This window comes from Camarhynchus parvulus, chromosome 4 (genome assembly GCF_901933205.1).
Source record: "Camarhynchus parvulus chromosome 4, STF_HiC, whole genome shotgun sequence".
In the NCBI taxonomy this organism is placed as follows: Eukaryota; Metazoa; Chordata; class Aves; order Passeriformes; family Thraupidae; genus Camarhynchus; species Camarhynchus parvulus.
The window spans coordinates 12991000-13011800 of NC_044574.1; the positions used below are offsets into that span (position 1 = coordinate 12991000).

The 20801-nt window shown below is 39.3% G+C and overlaps 1 protein-coding gene across 1 annotated transcript in view; it reads right to left on the bottom strand.

Moving 5' to 3' along the window:
* Window positions 1-1950: 1950 nt before the first annotated feature.
* STK32B (serine/threonine kinase 32B) overlaps window positions 1951-20801 on the bottom strand; it is a 163153-nt gene continuing 144302 nt past the window's right edge. Inside the window, exon 12 of the mRNA XM_030947996.1 lies at window positions 1951-3060. Coding sequence (XP_030803856.1) covers window positions 2922-3060 — 139 coding nt within the window. The 3' untranslated portion in view covers window positions 1951-2921. The remainder of the gene's footprint in view (window positions 3061-20801) is intronic.

The window sequence follows — 20801 nt, forward strand, 5'->3', positions numbered from 1 at the left end:
CAGACAATCAAGACAGGGAAAGTGCATCACATCCTAAAAGCTTTTTTCTCCCTTTTTCATCTCTATTTTTGAGCCTGGATCTGGATAATTCATTTTTCTTTTGTCTAAAGTAGGAGAAACGAGTCTAAACCAAGCATTTCTCTCAGGCATGTTCCCAGGCTTTGTGACTTTTCTTGTTGTATGTGTTCTATTCCCACAAATCATTTTCTATTAAAAATAACCTCTCAGTTTTCTTCTGCACCATTATCAGAGCTTCCCATGGCAAGGCAGATCCTTACAGCTAGGTTGGTTGAAAGGAAAGGTGAAATAAGAGTGTAGGTGTTCCGGAGAGATGGGGGTCCATCCCTAGAAGCATTCAGGGCCATACTGGATGGGGCTCTGAGCACCCTGATCCAGGTGAAGGTGTCCCTGCTCATGGCAGGGGAGTTGGACTGGGTGACCTTTAAATGTTTCTTCCAACCCCAACCATTCCATGATTCTTTGATTCAATATTGGGTCTCCATGGTATAACTGAGGGCATTCACTGATCTGTGTAATAAGTTGACACAGATAATTATATGCAGCATAAGGTAGAGCTTCAGTCAGTGGAAGTGCCATGGACTCTCGATAAAGCTGATTGGTGCCATGATTTCAGTTTTTGCAAGCAGTACAGTTTGGGAAATGATCGTGTGCCAACAAGCGTGAAATTAAAGTGTCTGAGTGAGCTTGCATTCATGCACAGTACTCTGTGCAAATATATTTAAGTAGATGCAATCTATTGAATAGCCAATCTCCTCTCAAAACCAGCTCGGTAAAGCACTGGCAAATACACCCAGCAAGAGACAGATCAGGCTGCAAATATTTGGTAGAATCCTTCTGCTAATTAAATTCTATCTGCAGTAAACTCCTCCAGTTTTTAATGCAGTCACTGATGGTCTTGCACCATGTAGCTCTTTCATTTTACCCCTTCCCATCCTATAAGCCCAGGTTTCTTGGGGGCTGTGTATGCATTGGCTGTCAGTGCAGCTGGACAGGAGAGGCTCTGCTGACCTGACATCCACATGAGCCACATTTTGGGAAGTTCCATCTCAGATTTTCTCTCATCTATTCCTGTGGTCTACAGGCTCAAGACTGGGGAAAAGGCAGTTAAGTGCTCTTTTGGAACACATCTTCTGGTGTTGTATCATCCAAAAACATCTGATTTGGGTGCTAAAATATGTACCAAAATGCAGTAGGGCTGTAAGGTTAGGACATTTACTTCAAAAATGCCTTCCCAACCTCAGTTAAGGTGCTAGCACTGTGGCACCATATGTGGTTGATGTATAAAATCACCCAGAGTAGCTCTTCTTGCTCAAAATAAAGATTTTCTTTCAGATCCAGATCCAGGTCCAAGATCACCATGCATTTTGATTGGAACAGAACAATAGGTGTTTCCAGAAATAATCTGAAATCTTATCTAGTTTGGTCCTTCCCAAGGCAAATGAATATCAAGTAAAAAAAAAAAAACTAAAGAAAGGATGGATGGGAAATAGTTTATTCTGGGTGATGGAATTTATCCTCTTATGACCAGAAAAATTTTGCTCCTTTGTTTGATTGTATGATTATTTCAGTCTATGACCAAATTAAGAAAGAAGACCAACACCATGCTTGTGACAGACATAAAATCTTTACCTTTGTACATTTGTAAACTGTTTGTTGTTGATGATATGGAACACTGTCTCATTTCATGGAGTGATAAAAATCTGTATTTGTGAAAAAGTTGTGATCAAAAGTACATATAACAAGAAACAAAATTTACAATAGATTCAATTACAAAGAACTTTGTTTTTTAAAAGAACAGAAATGATGCTGTAAAAATAGATTATTTCAAATAAAATGTTTCTCACTTCCAAAACCCTAACCTATTCATTTTAAAAAGTTGAAATGAAATTTGCTTACGGGTGGTAACCCTTCGAAACAAAAGCACAATGGGACAGAATAAACATGCATTTATTATCAAAATGTGGATGTACAAGTTGTAAAATATCATAAATGTTTGGAATTTTGGCTGCTGTTTAAAATAAAAGGATTTCATGTCAGCAATATTTTGACTAAAGTAGTTTTTTTTCTATTCAAGATAGTTTCATCCAGAATAGATCCATGAAAACAGAGACACATGTAACTTTTTAACATTTTATAACATCTAGCTATGGATCTGAGCAAATTCTTAATGTTTTTAGCTCTCCTCACTAAGCTGCTTTTCAGCTCTGGCTCAGTCAGCCTATTGTTACAAATAAAAAGGTGTTTCTGATCCTGCATCCACTAAAGTCACTAGCAAAACTTTTTGACTTGGCCAGGGTCACACCTTTTATTACAAAGCAGAACACAAGATGTTAAAGAACAAGGTGAATACACTCACACTGCAACTTTTTCAATGAGTTTCAGGTATTTAAATGAAATTATTCAGTGTTTGGCCTATTTGACACTACATTAAATGTATTTACATCATGTACATCTGTTATAAACTCAACAGCAGATGCTTAGAGACAGCTGTGTCCAGCAGTTTCACAAAATTTCAAACCGGACCGTTTTAATTAACAGAGAGATTGGGGGTAATATTAAAGCCTTCAAGATAAAGCTGGCCCCAGTTGTCTCCTGCAAATATCCAGGAATGTGGCAATCTTTGAGAGGCTGCCTAATGAATTGTTTCAAGTTTTCTTCCAGGATTTTGAAAACGAAAGTCACACTTACTTAAAAAACTGTATTTTGCTGCTGATGGTCATTTTCCCAGTGGCAGAGTCAGGAGCAGAGTTGTAGGTGGAGAATCTCAGCCCGTGTGCTGTGTGGGGTTGTCCTTGGCCAGGGATCCTGTTCTGGAGGAGCCAGGATGGATGCAGGGGTGCAGAGGGAGGGGTGCAGGGAGGATTCCCCCTCCCTGCCTGTGTGGGAGCAGGCTGGGCTCACTAACTGCTGCAGCCCCTGGTGCAGCCCTGTCCCAGCAAATTGTTGTTCCTCCCGTCTTGGAGCTTCTCGTGGCTCTGGAGAGATGCTCTGCTGTCAATGCTGGAAGCCTGCCCACTTTGATCCTGCTGTCTTCTTAACCTGCCAGAGGTTAAAAACATGGATAGAGCTGTCATGTGCAGGTAGCTGTGCTGGAAGGACAGCTGCTGCCTGCCCTGTGGATAGCCACATCCTCCTGGTATAAAACATTCCTGCACCATTTCACCTGTATTAAATGCTTGAGCTTCATAGCTGCCATTTCCTCTAAACACTGATGAGTGCTTCCTCCTAAATATGTGCAATTAGGTCTTGGACAAATCCTGCTGCCCTTAATGCCTGCCATAAAGAGCCAGCAGAGATAGTGCTGGTTTTAGCACCTCTGCTCAGGCTGCAACTTGGTAAAACCTCCAGGCAGCTGGAGGCTGATGGAAGCTGCTGGCTGGGCACACAACAGCTGCTCCCCTCTGCTGTCCTACAAAATTATCAGTAACCTTCATCAGTAAAAGAGAAAAAAAACCATGAGATGGAAGTATTTTCAGTATTCCTCTTCTTATTACTTCATGCTATCAGAGCCTCCTGAGTGGTGTCAAGAAACATCAGCAGCAAAACCATATGCTTAAAAACTGCAAAGTTATCTTCTTTTGACATAATTTCTGGGGAACAGCAACAGCCCTAGAATCACCTGCAGTCCCCACCAACTGTGTTATCAAAGAGCTTCTCAGCATTTCTGCTCAACAGCAATCTCTGTGATTTTACTATGGATCATGTCATATTCAGTATTTTCCTCCAAACACTGTATAAAGATGTAACTTTCAGAAAAGATGTAAAGATTCATGGGGAAGCTATGCTATGTGGTGGTGGAAAACCTTTTTTTTTTTTTGGAAACATGAACAGCTACTTTTTTGAAGGATTTTTTTCTCTGACTCTTTCTGTTCTCAAAATGGGAAATAATATTCCTCAAAAAGGCACCAAGACTTGGCACCAGAGACATTATGGAAGAGCTCTTTGGTACAGCAATTATAAAAGGTATATATGCTATACTCCAAAAAAACCCCAACTTTGCAAATATAGAATACCTAGGAAATAGTAATTAGTGGAAAAGCATACAAAAATCAAATTTAAAGGGTCAATTTCAAAGCCTTAAATACTTCCAGGTGGCATAAACAATATGGAGACACTGTACTAAACACTCAGAAGACAATGTGATGGGACATGAAAATACTGTAATTAAACAGATGAATAGGGGAGGCTATTAAAGCAAAAAAAAAAATGGGAACACTGTGTAAAAGGGCAGACACATTAAATGAAAAGCTGTAAGGCAGACTGAAAACAACAAATTAGAGGAACAAATTGCCAAAAGCATTTTGGGTGAAGGTTTTAAGTGCAGCAGAAATTCAATGGATACCATTGAATCTATAGGTCAGTGTATGAGTGAATTATTAGAGGATAGCACAGAAAATGAGTCCCCAGCTGAAAAGCCAATTATCTTCACCAATGTTCTTGACAAATGAGCTGAGGAAGATTCCTTTCCTTATGAGAAATTTTTCCATCATCTCCAGTAAAACATCAGTGAAACAGCTTTAAAACCAGTTGCTTAAATTAATGTTGACAAAGCATCAAGACAATGGATTTTCACCCTAGGGACTTTAAGAAAATTGTAATTTTTACACAGATGAATGGAGAATGTAGCTCTTCAAACTGTCTTGGCACCATGGAAGACAGCAGATGTGATGATGTTGGTCATTTGCTGGTTTGGGGTGTTTTTTGTTTGCTTGTTGGTTTGGGTTTTTTTAACAAGATCTTCAAAAAAGATCAAAGAGACTACCAGGAGAGCAATAGACTTCAACTTGAGACTTGAAACATCTCAGGATCTGAGCTACTGGCACAAGAATGATGACTTTGTAGGCATCAAGAGAAAAGACTGCAGTGCTTGGAAACTCATGTTGCAAAGTGTGGGTGGCAAACCTTGCAAAATGCTAAGTAGTGCAGTGAGAAAAACTTTGGGTCTGTAGAGATCTGAGGAATCATTGCACTGGGCTGAGACACGTAAGTGCTTTCTTCCTGGAATTGTCTATTTCCTTTGTTTGTAAAATGCTGAAAAAGAAGGCATTTACTGCACTGCTCAATTTAAAAGGAAAATAAGAATTCTCTCAACATGAAGCAAGAAAACACCAATTTAATTTTTTTTGAGAACCACTTGAAATGACACAAAGGCAGAATGCATGTAAGGAGGACAGTGGAAAAAGGAGAGAAATAAAGCCCATGCTGAGTTCAAAAGATACCTCTGGCCAAATTCAATTTTTTCACTCTCTACAGAGGTGGTTAACAATGCTGATTTATTTCCATTATTTTCTTTTATCCTGGTCCTACTCCCAGGTCTACTACTGAAACAGAATATGAGGATTTGGAAGTCTTAAAGAAATATATTGTTTTAGCAGCACTTCACTGTATTCCCTTTTCAGACACTTTTTTCTGTATATAGATTCACTATGCATATTTCAAACTATCAAAGTAAGCAATGGGTTATTAACCTGATGATGAGGTAAAAAATAACTGCTATTTAACTCTTTGATAATTTATTAATCACTGTATTTAGTTATTAAAATTACATTAAGGATTTCACTCTAGGGGTTTATTTATTATGGGCATGCAAAACCCTGCTTACCAGTGTACCCTTGGGGCTGGGAAACTGGACTAAGAACCAGGAGATGCTGATTCTGTTTCCACATCTGTCATCCTTTGGACAAATTGCAGCACATTTCTGTGTCTCAGCTTCTCTCATCAGATATCAAGCAGCTGCTGTCAGGAATGATGGAAGCTGAGAACTTTGTGTCTCTAAGTGCTGCTCTGTGTCTCACAGGCCTGAGTGAAACAAGGAATTACAGCCTGGTGGCTGTGATAATTAGAAAAGAAGGTGGCATGTATAATCAACCAAAATGTAATTATGCTGCATGTATAATTATGCCTGTATGCATTATTGAATATATAAAAATACAAAAGTAAAGAGAACAGACTGGCTAAAAGCTAGCATGGAAAATAAAATATTGAACAGAAAAAGACTGCAACAACTATGGCAGGACAGAAAGAAAATCACAAACATTTAATGAAAGCCAGTAGAAAACTTGGGACCAGCAGGGAATTGCTTCCAGCTCAGCTTTGTTCTCTAGATGAAGAAGAATATTGAAGTTTGTCTTTAGGCTGCATAGTAGGATAAGTTCAATGACAAAGAATGAAAAGTTGCAGATTCAACATAATTGTCAAAATTGCAGATTTGCTAAGACTAAGCCCTCCTCCCAACAGCACTGCAGTTTCAGAAAAAATAAAATAAAGTAATTGGTTTCTATTTCTTTTTACCTCAAAACTGCAGACTCAGGTCAAGGCACAAAGAAATATGTGTGCACAGTCTCTTCAGTTAAAATATTGGACTGTTACAGAAGTGAAATTTCTCTCTTTTTGGTGCATTCTTGATTCCTTGGTGTCAAACCCAGAGCACTTTTCTGTCAGATGTTCTAAGCTTTTAAAAAATGTGAGTACCTTGACATGTTTCCTGTAATTATGGCAAAATAAATGCAGTCTGGGCCATTCTGTTCAAAAATGACACTAGTGCAATAAATCATTTGTAGGAAGCTGCTCTCCAGTGAATGACTTATCTTGCCTTTAAGCTGATGCAGCCACAGGCTGTGGTAACTTTATAAAGACCCATGGGGAATGAATGGATTGATGTGGTGGATCTGAAGCAGGTACCTGTTCCTGTGCTGAATACAGTTGGCCAAGAATAAATAATAAAATGGCCAGCTATGGATGAAAAAGTGAACAAGTGGTTCTAGTGGATGTAGCCATATGGAATTAAAAAAAAAAAACAAAACTGCAGGGAAAAGAGGATGAAAATGAGTTTGAACAGTGTCTGTTGCATTTATTCCAGGACAGTTCTGTACAAATACATGAGGAGTCTAAGAGGCAATTATGCTGGGAACCAAGTGTGGTTCTGCTGAACCATCAAAGAGTTTTCCTTCTCTTCCCCATTGCTCCATGCAATATTGACAGTGTGTGACACTGAGCATTGCAGACTCCTCTCCAGCAGCGAAGCAGAAAGAGGCTGTTCCAGCCACTACAGGAATGCATCAAGAACAGTAACTGAACCTCCAGTCAAATCTTGGTTTTGTCAGTATTTCTGGCAAAGAGAAAGAGCATGTGTGAACCATGAATTGGTTTTTAAGGTTCTTATTTTCTCAATACTCAGATACTATAGTAGCATTCCTGCAGCATTGATGTCTAATACTGGATCTTGAATTTGATATCAGTCAGTGGAAGGAAATTCAGAGAAGGAGAACTACTGGGTCCAAACCCACTACAGTAGTATAGAGCACTGGCATCAGGCTTTGCAAAATGTACTTGCTGTGTTGGAGAGCCATGTGGAGGCTGTTACACTGCCTGGTGAGTGGTACCACCTTTGGGCAGCTGATGCATTCCTTGACAGGCTGCACCTCTCAGGGTGAAACCGAAGCCTCAGAAATGCCAGGAGTTGTCTCAAACTGTGGGCCTGCTCTCTGCAACCATGAGAGGACAAAAGAGACTTTCTACTGACAAAAGAGAACTCAAGCCAGCAGAGCTGCCCCTCCCCTGAGACTCCCACGCTCACCAGCTCCTAAAGGAAACTCTTTTTGTTATGAAAAATCTGCAAGTGACTTTGCCAAAGTTGCAAATCAAGTGTCCTGAGTGTGGAGGAAACTGAACAGTCTGAGTGGGCAGTGGATTTGCTTTGCCATTTCTAGATTTAGCATTTTACCTTGGTTTCTTGATGTTTCACTTTGCTGGAGAAAACAGATGCTTTTGCTTTTGGTCTGGGGAAAAGAAGAGCTTAATAAAATGAATTATAGAAACTCATTTTTATTGTAGGAAACAAAAGCCTATTAATGAAAACTTTTACATCCCTTGGGATAAGTCCCTGAGGAATAAATAAATCTGTGGAATATTTATCCCAGTTATTCTTCACAAGGACTGAGATAAGAACAGATGAGGCATGTTGGCTTTTTGAAATTCGTGAGTCCTGGAGGATAGTTTGCTAAATAATCAGAAACTCATCTCAGCTCTATGATTTAGCAGCTACACAGAAGTAATGCTGGTGGCTTGTGCAGATGGACTTGCTGTAAAGTTAATTCTGAACATGTCAGAATCAGAGGAAAAAAAAAAAATGTCTGGTCTGCCATGAGGGGTGACTGTGCTCAGGAAAGAACTATGTGTCTCTGACCATGTCGTGTTTTGTCTACTGGACCACAGATACAGAAGACAGAAGGGGATTTAAAAAAAAGCAGTAAATGTCCTAATGTCCAAATCCCATATTTTTAGAATTAGCTGGCAAATAACATAGCACTAGAAACTTTTCACTCTCAATAGGAAAGATCTAGCAGTGACATTTTGTGAAGGACTTAAAAGAAGCTGGAAAGGGACAGAGATAGGCACTATTTTTTATATTCCAGACATAGAAAATAGAAACCTGGAAGTTATGCCATATAACTAAAATTGCTGGATATTATCATGCTGAAAAACTTTCATCCAAATAGTTTTTACAGGGTGGTATAGCTCTGTAGAGGGACTCCACAAAGTAAGAAGATCCCCACAGTAGCAATGTCTCACAGGGATCCTGTCAGAGCTGGGGACACCCAGCACATCCAGCCAAGATGGGAGAAAGTTGCTAAGATAGCCAAGGATGGAGTGAGAGATTTCTTGGCACTGAGGACACGTAAGGTGTCAGTTTGGTAACCACTGCTATGTCCCACTGTTTGTTTCTGATTTTAATTTTTATTCCGTGTGGTATTGATGCATCCAAATTTGTGTACAAACATCACCAAAAAAAAGGCCTGGTGAATAAATCACAACTGGTCAGCACAATTTCTTCCTCAAGCTGATGACTCTTTAACTATTCCCACACCACCACTGCCTGTCCCTGAACACAACTAATTTGTTTGACTGATAACTAAGCACTTTTACCAAATGGTCCAGAAATTGCTTCCTAAGGAAATGGAAGTTGTTAGCAGCTGGTTATTGAAACTGGCTTCAAGGCTTAGTTCCACACAAAAGAAAGATGAAATGCTTAGCCCAAGTAGTTTGTAACATTTGTGGCAGTCTGGAGCTCCACAGACTATATCCCCATCCATCTCCATTATTTCCAGTCAAAAGACATAAAAAGGAAAACTTAATGGGATTTTGGAGTCTAACTGTGGCAATAAGATTTCCTTATTGTGGAACAAGTACAGACTATATCTCTGTGTTACTCACATTTTTAAGTGGCTTTATGCAGAGAAACCTGGTCTAGAAAGAACAGAAGTATTTGGACTGTGAGGATTCAAAAGAACACACACTGGGTGTGAAAAAATTATAACCACAAAGCTGCTGGGTAGTTTGAACTGTACATGTTGGTATATCCCTCATGAAAGGGGGTAAGTTTTGGTTTACATCTCAGTCCTAAATAATAAGTGTTCAGTGGGAAGTAGGAGGTTGACAGGTGGAAATTAATGATGTTGGTCATACCAGCTCATTTTCTGCATCAGCTCACCCAGCAGCCCCAAAAGAACTCTTCCCTTGGCTTGGCACTGAGGAAAAATGTTCACAGCACCCACAATCGCTCATGTTTTAGCCAGAAAAAGAGTCACTTCCCCGAAACCTGATCATTTATAAAACCCCTATATAACCTTTATAGCAGCTCATGCACTTCAGCAAAGAAGACACTGCAAAAACAGGGCAAGGGTTTGGCAGTAAAATGTAGGTCCTGCAGTGCACAAATGTCTTTTCAAAAATAATGGGCTGTGGGCACGTGCATCTCACACTCCACTTTGAAAACTTCACCCATTATTTCTCTGCCATCATTTTAATATCGGCTGCAGGCAATGATTGTGGAAATGCTGATAATGGAGCATGACTTCTGGGACAATGAGCAGCTTGGCTTGTCATCTGCTTTCCTCTGTCCAGAACAAGAATGGACTTTGATACACAGTCACTTAATAATTTTCTGCCTGCATGTTTTAAGGTTTCTCTTATAAATTGGTCCTTGCTGTGTTCTATTTTTGTGAAAATGGAAGAAGCTGGCAGTGTTTTACAATTGTAAATGAGTGTCACTCTTTCTCTTATATGTCCTTTATTCTGCTCACTAGATGTCTTGTGCCAGGTTTTCATTCAGCTATATCTTTCAGTGAAAAGGTGACATAAAGAAGGAAGAAGTGAGCAAGGTGTTCTGAACAAGCTATTTTTTAACTGAATAAGTATCTTGGGAAGAGTATTCTTACTTTTCAAAACAAAATAGCCATTAAATTTGTCATAAAGCACTGAAAATTCCTAGATTTGCTTTTTAAAAAAAAAAGTTTGCAACAATGAGCCTGAGTTGATCAGAAATCAGACAACTTGCTTAATTTACACTTTTATTCATAAAGCAGAAAATAGTAACTTTGCTCAGTGTAAATCTTAAGGAACAGAGACAAGTTTGTCCAAATAAAATGAAATCCTCCAATTTGAAAACATGTGCTCTAACTTCATAACACCATATAGCAGAAATAATTGTTAATCTTGCTTAGGTTACCTGGTAACCTGAACATCTGACAAATTATTCATCCATTTCTGATTCCCCAGTGGGATCTGGGAGGGCTCTCACGACAGGCAGCAAACAGAGCACTGCATGGAAATGTAATTCCTGCAGTTAGGTAGGGATCAATGCCTGGCAGCTGAGTGAGTGGCACAGAGTGCCTCACATCCTTCTGGCTGATCTCCAATCTGCAAACCAGAGCTGTTGTATTCCAGGCTGCTTGTTGGGCAGCCTTTGGTCTATGATAACCCCTGAAACATGAAGGGATTTGCTTTAAAGAGTGATTTTGGCCTGAGAAAAAATCATGCCAGGGACCACATTAACAATGGAGCAGTATGGAAGACTGCCTTTGAAAAATAGGTAGAAAACAGCAGTGAAGGTAGAAAATGCAGGGGAAAAAAAGGAGTAGAAATGAAGGAAGGAGAGTTAAACATTTTTTAAATGATGAGGGATTCAAAAGAATCCCAACCATGGAGATCTAATTAATTAAACTAAGTCATTATATAGCTAATTAAAACTATCTCAAAAGACAGCTGTATATAGCTAATTTCCTTTTTGGTTTGTTTATTAAAAATCCCACTTTACACCTAGCAGAGGAGCAGAAAGCATGGGAGAGTTAATAGTGGGTTTTTCTTTTCTTCAGTCTCTGCACAGAGTGATCTCAGAAGTCTTTTCAGGAAAACAGAAATCACTGAAAAGTGTATGAATTTTCTAAGCATTTCTGAGTAAACAGGGAAGGCACAATCCTGCTCTGTGCCAGAGGAAGCCTGGGGCAGACCAGGGCAGAATCAAGGAGCTGCTGAAGCAAACACAACACTCATCAGTCAGCAACATCAGAGCTGAGTCACACAGCTCCAAAGTGAAAATTAGTCTGTAAATGTAGATCATTTCCCCTTGGTCTGGAGTTTGTGTAGAGAACCAATGTGTGCAGAGCAGCTTTAAATGGAACACGATCTGTGTTACAGCAGGTGAGTGTTGGGAAACCTGGGTCCAAGCAGTAACTCCATCTAACCAGTAGCCAAGAGTGGATGTCATGAATCTTTGGCATTTCCTTGAAAATGTTTCCAGCCATGGCTTGCTTGTTCTTGGTCTCCTGCCCCCATGGCTGTGGGCATACAGCCAAATGCAGCTGCCTCACCAGCGATGCTTTGTGCTGCATGAGATGCTCTTGATTACCTGACACAGAGAGGGTGGTCAGACCACAGAGCACCTGTGCCTGCAGGACTGACACTCAGAAATTATCTGAGTGCACAAACGGGGGATGGATTTTATGCCACCTAACTGCAGGCAACTGAAAGATTAGTTCAGGCTCTCTCTACAGGGTAAATAGAGTCACCAACCTAGATTAATTTCTTCAGGTCTAAACTATCCAATATATGTGTCACAGATCAATCTTGGGAGATACAAGTCTCTCCTCACTGAGTACTAAAGGAGCCTAAACTAATGAAATTGTTTTTAGATACATTGATTTAAAGGGATACAGGCTTGTTGCATCTCTAGAAGAACATACACCCTTTCCCTCTTTGAGAAACAGATTCAAGGCCCTTCCTGTTTAGTGGCTCTCCAAGCTCTGCACAGACTGCACTGCTTAGCAGAGCCAGTTTGCTGGATTAAAGCTCATTTGTACCCACACAGTTCAGGTGAGCAGAAATGGAATGGTCCCATCAGTCTGTAACCCAGCACAAGGTGATGAGCTCTGCCAAGAGCTGAGTAATGAAATCACCAACAAGAACAGGGCTGCCATTGCTGCTCATCCATGCAGATGTGCCTGTAGTGTATTCAGGCTCTGGCTCTGCCAGGAGTGGCTTTTCTGCAGGACTTGGTCTATAACTTGAAAAATACTTGGTCATCTACTTCCCATTTATTTCAGATATCTCTGAAAAACCTTGTGTACAGACTGTGGGTAGAAGTTGTTCTCTGTCTAACCACTATTTTGCTCAGGCTGTCTTTGGCCCCAGACATGCTCTCTTGGTACTGACTGATTTGATAGAAACAGCCAAAATCTCAGGTCTGTTCTCCTAACACACTGTGATGTATGTGTTTGGATAGCTCAGTAGACTACCAACTAATTATTCAAATAATTATATTTTAACTCCATTTACATTTAAATTAATGATTTTCAGATGAAAAGTTATGCTTTATTACAACTGAATGTGAAAAGTAAAATTCTGGGGGCAGTATCCCCATGTAGCACATATGACTTCTTTTACCACTGACACTCAAGGCATTTACTCCCACCCTTTCCAAAAATCCTTGGGGAAACATTCTTAAAGTTTGGATAATTGATTCAGGTTGATGGTTCCTGCTGAGTAATTGCACCCAGTAAATGGCTGTGAATATAATTTTCTATCAACCAGCAATTTATAATCAAACCTAGCAGGCTCAGGTGCACTCGGTGTGAGTGACATGTGAAATACTGTCACTACGCAGAAGGCAAGCGAAAAACTGCACTGGGTGCTACAGTATACTGACCTGTACTGTCTTCAGATCTGAGGTTTATCCTTGGATTTGATAAAGCAAAATAAGTAGACATGAAGTAAATAAATGAAGACTTAAAATGATGTGCAGTCATTTAAGAAAATGTGACTAAACCAAGTGATTAACACTAACATTAAAGCCAGGTTCAGATGGGTAAAATAGGTGTTTCTTAAAAGTGGGCTATTGTCTCCTCAAGACCAGGTGCATCCTAACCAATGTCTGTCTTGTTCAGGCACATTTTAAAATGTGCACAAAATTTCTAGTTTAAAGTGTTTGCAGATCCACATCTACAAGGAACATGAGAGCAGCTATGAAATTTCCCAATAACTTACTGTGTTTCAGACCCTTTGGGATGACATGGAAAAAATTTCTTTCTAGTTAGCCAAAATCCAGTTTTGAGACTATAGTCACCTGTCCACAAATGAGGATATTTCTCAGCAGTGTAGGCCAACCATAATTTTTTAAAAAATACATTAATTTCCTAGCCTGCCTTTGGTATCCTGCAGGGTGTAGGCTCACCCTTTTGTTCAGCTAGCTGCAGATGGATAGATCACAGGGAGGTCAAGGGACCCACTCTGTAGCTGTTCATGAAGGAATGCAGTCTGTGTGAGGAAGCTCACACTGGAGCAGGGGAAGAGTGTGAGGAGGAAGCAGCAGCAGAGACAACATGCAGTGAACTGGCTGCATTCCCCATCCCCATGTGCCTCTCTCATGGAGGAGGCAGAGGTTTTGGGAGTGAAGTTGAGCCCAGGAAGAAGGGAGGGGTAGAGGCAAGGAGGGTTTAAGATTTGGGGTTTATTTCTCACTATCCCGGTCTTTTACTTATTGGCAATAAATTAAATTAACCTTCCCCGAGCTGAGCCTGGTTTGCCCATGACAGTAACTGGTGAGTGGTCTCTCTCTCTCCCTGTCCTTTTCTCAACCCATGAGCCTTTTGTTGTATTTTCTTTCCCCTGCCCAGATGAGGAGGGTCATGACTGAGTGACTTTGGTGGGCACCTGGCACCCAGACAGAGCCAACACACCTCTGAAGTCAGTCTGGCTCTGCCTAATTATTTGACCTGACAATAAACATTGTCAGGCTGGCATATGCATCTGGGAGTAAGCAGGTTCAGCCCTGCCTTCTCACAACATCAAATTCCAGGAATTAAAGGCTGTGAGCTGCCAGGGAACAGCCACAGCCTGCACTCACCTCTCTGCAGGCTCATCCCTCCCCAGCTATTTTTTATGCAAGATTTCTCTGCCCCAGTCCCAAACTTGGCTCCACAGGAAGTCTGATCAGCTGTGCAGCTCTTTCACTCCCTGTAGGGTGGACTCCCCAAAAGGAGACTGAGCCAAGAGTTCACTTGTGATTGCACAGCAGAATTTGCAGCCTTCAGTTAATCACCAAACCCCTGCACAAGGTGTGGGAAAGGTGGTGCCCAGCACAGGGATCCCCAGAAGCCACTCCAGTGAACACCACGTCCCCCAGGTCAGTCAGTGAGGTGCACCCACAACAGGAGCATGGATTGAGCCCCAGGAGGGACGCAGGAAAATTACCAGCAAATGGGAGGCCTTCCCAAAGGATGGGGGATGTGTCCTGGAACACAGCAATGGACAGTCTGAATCTTACCTAAATCTCTTACTGACCTAAGTCTGCATTTCTTTTCCTATTTCCAAAAGGTGAGATATATATATATACATACATAAATATATATATATATATACACACATACATATATATACATGCATACTTGCATATATACAGTATATACATACTTGTATGCATAAATATGTATATTTTGTTCAACCTTTGTGCTGTTGTGAAGACTATATGAAAATGGAAGCCTTGGAAGCTGTGAGAAGCCATAAATGCACATGCCCAGCAATTCCACCTAACAGGTGGAATGGGCCCCTCTCTCATAGTGGCCCATTTCAGACACTAGGGCAGGATGTTGACCAATAAGCTGAGTGGAGACAAATGTCTGCTGTGGCAGATTTTCCTCATTTCTTTCCAGGTTTCCTGAACCAATCACTGCATCAGAAGCCTCACATCTCAAAGACCTTGACAGATTTTTTCCTGTGAATTTCTCTAATCCTCTTCTGAATCTTTTTCTATGTTTAACATCCAAATCACCACTCAGCAACACGCTGCATTCACAAAAAAGCATGGTTGATTTTCTTATTATCCTGCTGCCTGAAAACTTTGTGACCTTGGTTACCACAAAGAGTGAATAATCATTGCTTAGTCATCTTAATAAGTTTCAGAACATGTTATTATTTATCCTGTTTCTGTCTTTTCAGTTGTCTCTTCTCTGAGTTTAATTAGTTTAAGTTTATTAAACCCTTCAATATGACCCATGTCAGCCCCCTGGCCAATCCTGTTTTTCTTGAAAACTTTCTAAGTCCTTTTTAACCTTTTTGAGATGAGGAAGCTGAGCTGTACACAGAATGGAAGATGCAGGTGTATGTATTGAACATACATTTATCTGTGGCTGATTTTTGCAGGAACATTTCAATATCTTTCAGTCTTCCACTAAGCATTGTGCTATCCACAGTCTTTTCAAACTCTCTCTCCTTCATAACTGAAGCTAATTTTGAGTCTGTTATCCTAAATATAAAATTTAGATTTTCTTCTGACTGTATTTGCATTTACCAGTACAGAATTTGAACTGCCATTTTCTCACCCATTTGAGCTGCCATTTTCTGTAGCTCAGAACCATGGATATCATTACCTGCTGCAGCTCTTTTCACTCAGATTTAGCTGTGACTACTCTGGTATCATAATTGAACTTTGTGACCTCAGCATTCACCTTCCTTTCCAACTCATCTACAAATGTGTTCAACAGACACATGGACATCAGAGTGACTGGCAGTAATAATGTTATCTCATTTTATCTCATTACTGGCTTGTTTCTGCATTACTTCAGCAACTGGACACAAATTGCTGCCTTAAAACAGGACAAGGAGTTCAGTCTTCATGACTCAGTTTATGGAGACTCATAAGAAGTGAAAATTTATGTTAGTGTGGGACATACAGAGAGATGAAGGTAATTACCTCATGGAGGCAATTCCCTATGGCAATGGAACAGTCATGACCTGTTATGCAGACTTTATTTATCACAGATATGATTTGTCCCATGTAACCTACTTTTTAAAAAAATTTGGTACTCAGAATTATACAGTTGTGCTTCCCCTCCAAAGTCTGAAATGTGCAAATTTAGACTCCTCTTTCCTCTGCCTCTGAATTGACTTACAATTAGTTTTTATGAGTTGTATTTGTGTTTAGTTTTCTGTGAATAGAAACTAATTTCTGGCCTCCAGTGCTGAGGATCTCCATCTGTTATCCTGATCCTTCCAGGACCACATTTCAAGGTGGAGAATGTGCTGACAGATGCACCCCCATGCAACTTTCATTCCCAAAGTTGGATGGTGGAGTGCAGCCATTATAATGACATCATTGCTTGTTTGGGAAAACTTTGACCATTTGTCCTGGAAGACTTTTAAAATGAGGTTCCCGATACTGATTACCCTTTGTAGTTTTTTTCCCCTCCATGAACTGTGAAGGGAACATATTATTGAAACAATGGCATTTGTATGACCACTCCTTTCTCTAAAAAAAGTGAATTTGAAGGTATACCTATAGAAAAATTACCAGTTTGGGACTGCTATGCTCAAACTTTTAGGTAGCTTGGCTCACTAAGAAGAGAGTGACATTTGGATTGGTAATTCTAAACCAGTAATAACAAGCAGGAATCAGAGGCAGAAGTGAAAGTGCTCCTGTTGGCAAGCAGCAGTTATTACTGCCCAAACACAAACCAGGTTCAATCATCACATTCAGAAAAGCATCTTTCCAATTGCAAGAGCAATCTCCAAAAGCAGACAGATCCATTACAAAAGGGAGAGAAAGGTTCAGTGAAGAGCAGTGTAACCATTAGAAATGCTCAGAAAGAAATGGATTTGAACTGAATTAAGGTCAGCAAAAGGGGCAAGAAAAGGACAGCAGCCTCATCCAAAAAGCATTCAGATATTTGAAGGATTATGATAAATATCTCCAGAGACAGTAAGAGACATAAAATACATATTAAGAAAAATACATTCAATGAATTACACTGCAAATCATTATGAATATTCAATTTCAATCAAACTGAAATGAAAGAGAGTACTCAGGGACTCTGGATTTGAATCTTAAAAGACAATTGAAAGGAAAGAAAAAGAACTAAAATGAGAGAGATAATAAATTTGATCTTATTAAAAAATGCAGAGAATATTAAGTAAGCTTTTAATCTATGATATAGAAAAAATCAGACAAGAGGATTTTAAGCATCTTAATATGCTTAAAATAAGCCCCCTCAAGTTTTGGTATTTATTCTGGGAACAGAGAGCTGTCTGTTCACCTCGAGCTGTTCAGGATCATTTATAAGAGAACTAGATATGCTCAAATGGAAGGAATGATAGCAGAAAAGACAGAGTAATGTGCTTCGACTTGTGGCACATTTTTTAGTGTGCTACCATTGAACAAACACTGAGAGGAGGAATAAGGTGTATCAGTACTTAGGGCAGAGACAAATCTGTTCAGATCAGTGGGGACAAGACAGCTGAATTTCATAACAATGCTATTGCAGCATATTAGTATTAAGTTAAAAACCTCCAAATTCAAAATCACTGGTAATGTTTTGAAAGTTTTTACTGGAATTATTAAAAACATGGATATTTTCCTAATCAGTTCATTACATTTGTTAAAATAGTTTTGCAGAATTCTAACCCATTGTCATGTACATTGGATATATGAAATACATATTCTACACAGTAAAATGTGGATGTTTGATTTTGCTTTCTTTAGCAGGCTGATAATTTTGATTAAGTTTGTGAAGCATCTAATTGAAGGATTATTCTGCCTGATAAGCAAATATTTCTTGTGTTTTCTTCTCTTCTTTGATTTCTCAAATCTTTAATCTTAAAGGCATCTTTCAGGGAGAAGAAGAGGCTCAGGACCATAAAGAGTAAGAAATATGACTTCATTACATGCAAATATTGGGTCTGTTTCTTAATTTCTGGTCATTCCACATTTTAGATATTCATAAAGAGATGTACTTGTATGTGAAGGTCTGTTTAGTGATAACAGCACAAAAATAGCAAAATAATCTCTGCTCAGCTTTTTAATAAAACTACAAGCAAAGAGTGTGGCTTTATCTATACAATCTCCCCATCACAGACACACACACAAAATTAAAAAAAGAAAACTTGAAAATGTAGCCTACAGCTTCTAAATGATATCACATTCTGGAAAAAATGATGGCAAGTCTATGGAAATACACATTAAGATACTGCAAAATGTTTGGTGCTGCATTTATGGGTATAAAAAAATCTATTTACAGAAATGTAATTAAAAACCGAATTATTTTGCCACAAATAGGAGCCAAACAGATCCTTGAAAACTACTTCAGATAATATTTTCAAGCTAATCAGTGTGTGGACTATTTGTATATCAGAGTTTATTTAGTTTATCTGTTTAAAACTAAGAGACTACACTGACACTTTTAACAATAGAAAACAAATCCTGCAAAAGGATTTTCCTGTGTTATTTTACTTTGGATCAGGGCAGTGTGTGCCCCTCTCTTGTAGGTACTGGAAGATAATGTCACTGTGGACAGATGCCATATCCCCATGTCACATCAAAACAGACACACACACACACACACATACACACACGAGATGTTTTAATTTGTAGCTCACATCCACTGAAATACTCAACAGAAGATGCCCTCTGATCAGGATTGTGTAAGGGATACAAATCTAACTTTTTTACCCACTGTTGACAATCACTAACTTCATGCCTTTGTCCATGAAACCCTCACTTAAAACTTTCCTACAAATACCAGTTTTCCATTATTTAAATACAGAAAGCAATAGAATAAAGAAAATGTGCACATTCTGTCTTTGTCTTCATTAATCAAAACTTTTAACATACTTCATTCTCTTCCACTCTGTTTAAATTCTTTTTAGCATTGTGGGCCTTTACCTCCCCTGCTCCTCTTGCCTGCAATCTGAGAGTTTCTGATGGTCTCCTGAGCTTCTTGAGAAGAAAGCCAGTATGACACATTGCAAGGTTTGCAGTGTCTCTTGCAGGATGAAAGAAACGCAGCAGAAAAGAGGCACAGTGTAGAGCGACCAGCAAGGCATTCAGAAATACCATATTTGCTTTTCACAGCAGATATTTTACAAGTATTGGATTGCAAGATGTTGTGTAACTGTGATGGCTAACACCAAAAAATTAACTATGTATTAACATCTGAGTTTATGTTGCTCAGTTAGAAGCATCTGAATTTTTTCCTTGCATCCTTGTAGTTGGGGGAGTCTCATTTTTTCCCTTTGAAACACATGCTATTTTTTTTCCATCCTTTCTTTATTAGTATTTATGTAGTGTTCTGTGACACTGAAGTAAACTAAGCAGAACGCTTAAGTGACAATAAAAGGTAGATTTTTGCTGCTGAATATAATGAAGATCTAAGGAAATACACAGATACTTTCAACAGTTACTATGTAGAGGAACATGGAAGAATATCAGAACATCTGGCTGCATTAATCTGAGAGTGATTTAAAGCTCTGTTTGGGATTCACACCTCACCTAATGATACAATCACATTTTAATATGTATTATATTTGTAGGAAGAAATGGTTCACATCTTTCAGCATCTTCAGCTGTTCCTAAGAACTTGATGGGCCATGTGGCTTTGGAAACCCATGTAAGCACAGCCTCAGCTTGTACATCCAGTCCTGAGGGCACAGAAGGTCTAAGGAAACCCACCCTGAGTTCCTCTGGTGTATGCTGTGTAGCTTCTGGTATGATGGGCATCTGTGCCTGCCACTGCTCCTGTTTTGTTCTCATTAACTTGAATTCACTTTGCACTTCAAACATTTGACATCTGCTTCCCCCCTTCTTAAAATTTTTTTCCCTTGAAAAATATTACAGAAGTGTCTCCATGTCTTTCATAAGCTATGATGCAATTGAAAAGAGAAATGGTTGTGATCTGGCTTTAGACAATGCAGGATCTGTTATAGGTCTAAACTAAATATTCTTCCTTTACCTTGTCAAAGCCAATCAAGCAATGACCAAAACACATGCTTTTCTGGTTGAAGTGCATGTGGTTTATCTTTTGCTTCTATTTTACTTGTACTCCATTTAAACTTTATTTCTCATCAGCCTCTCAAGAGTTCTTTATAGCTTGTTTTGTTACTGTAGTTGTGCAATATGAAACAAATGAAAAAAATTTCCTAAGCATAAAAAGATTTAAGAATAATGCAGTAAAATCATGACAAGAAACATTGTTCAAGGTAGTGAACACACCAATGAGATTTTGAGTGTCTTACAAAATCTGGTGTTCTAACTTCCAAAGTTTGCTGCATATTGGATATGCCTCATATCTGACTCTAGGGTAGGTGGGAGACTAATACCTGGAAATGAATTACTTGTATGGACAGCTTCTAGGAAACTCATCAAATTGATTAACCAATGTAATATTTTTCTAATCTTGTTACTATGATCTTAATAATTTTGAATTTTGTGGGTTAAACTACAAAGTTCAAGCATTCCCCAGTTCAACTGATTCAAGGAATCCACCAAGATATTTCTTGAAGCTTTCTATGGGCTGACTTGGTCTGGGTTCTCTTTTTATGGCTTTTACAGAAACCAGTGGCTTTCCTGTACTAGAGATCATGCAAAATAACATGAAGAATCTGCTAGACCTTCCTTTTCTTTCTAAGACCTTGTAGTTTCTGTGAGCAGTCTGTATCAGTCAGAAATGTGCCACAGA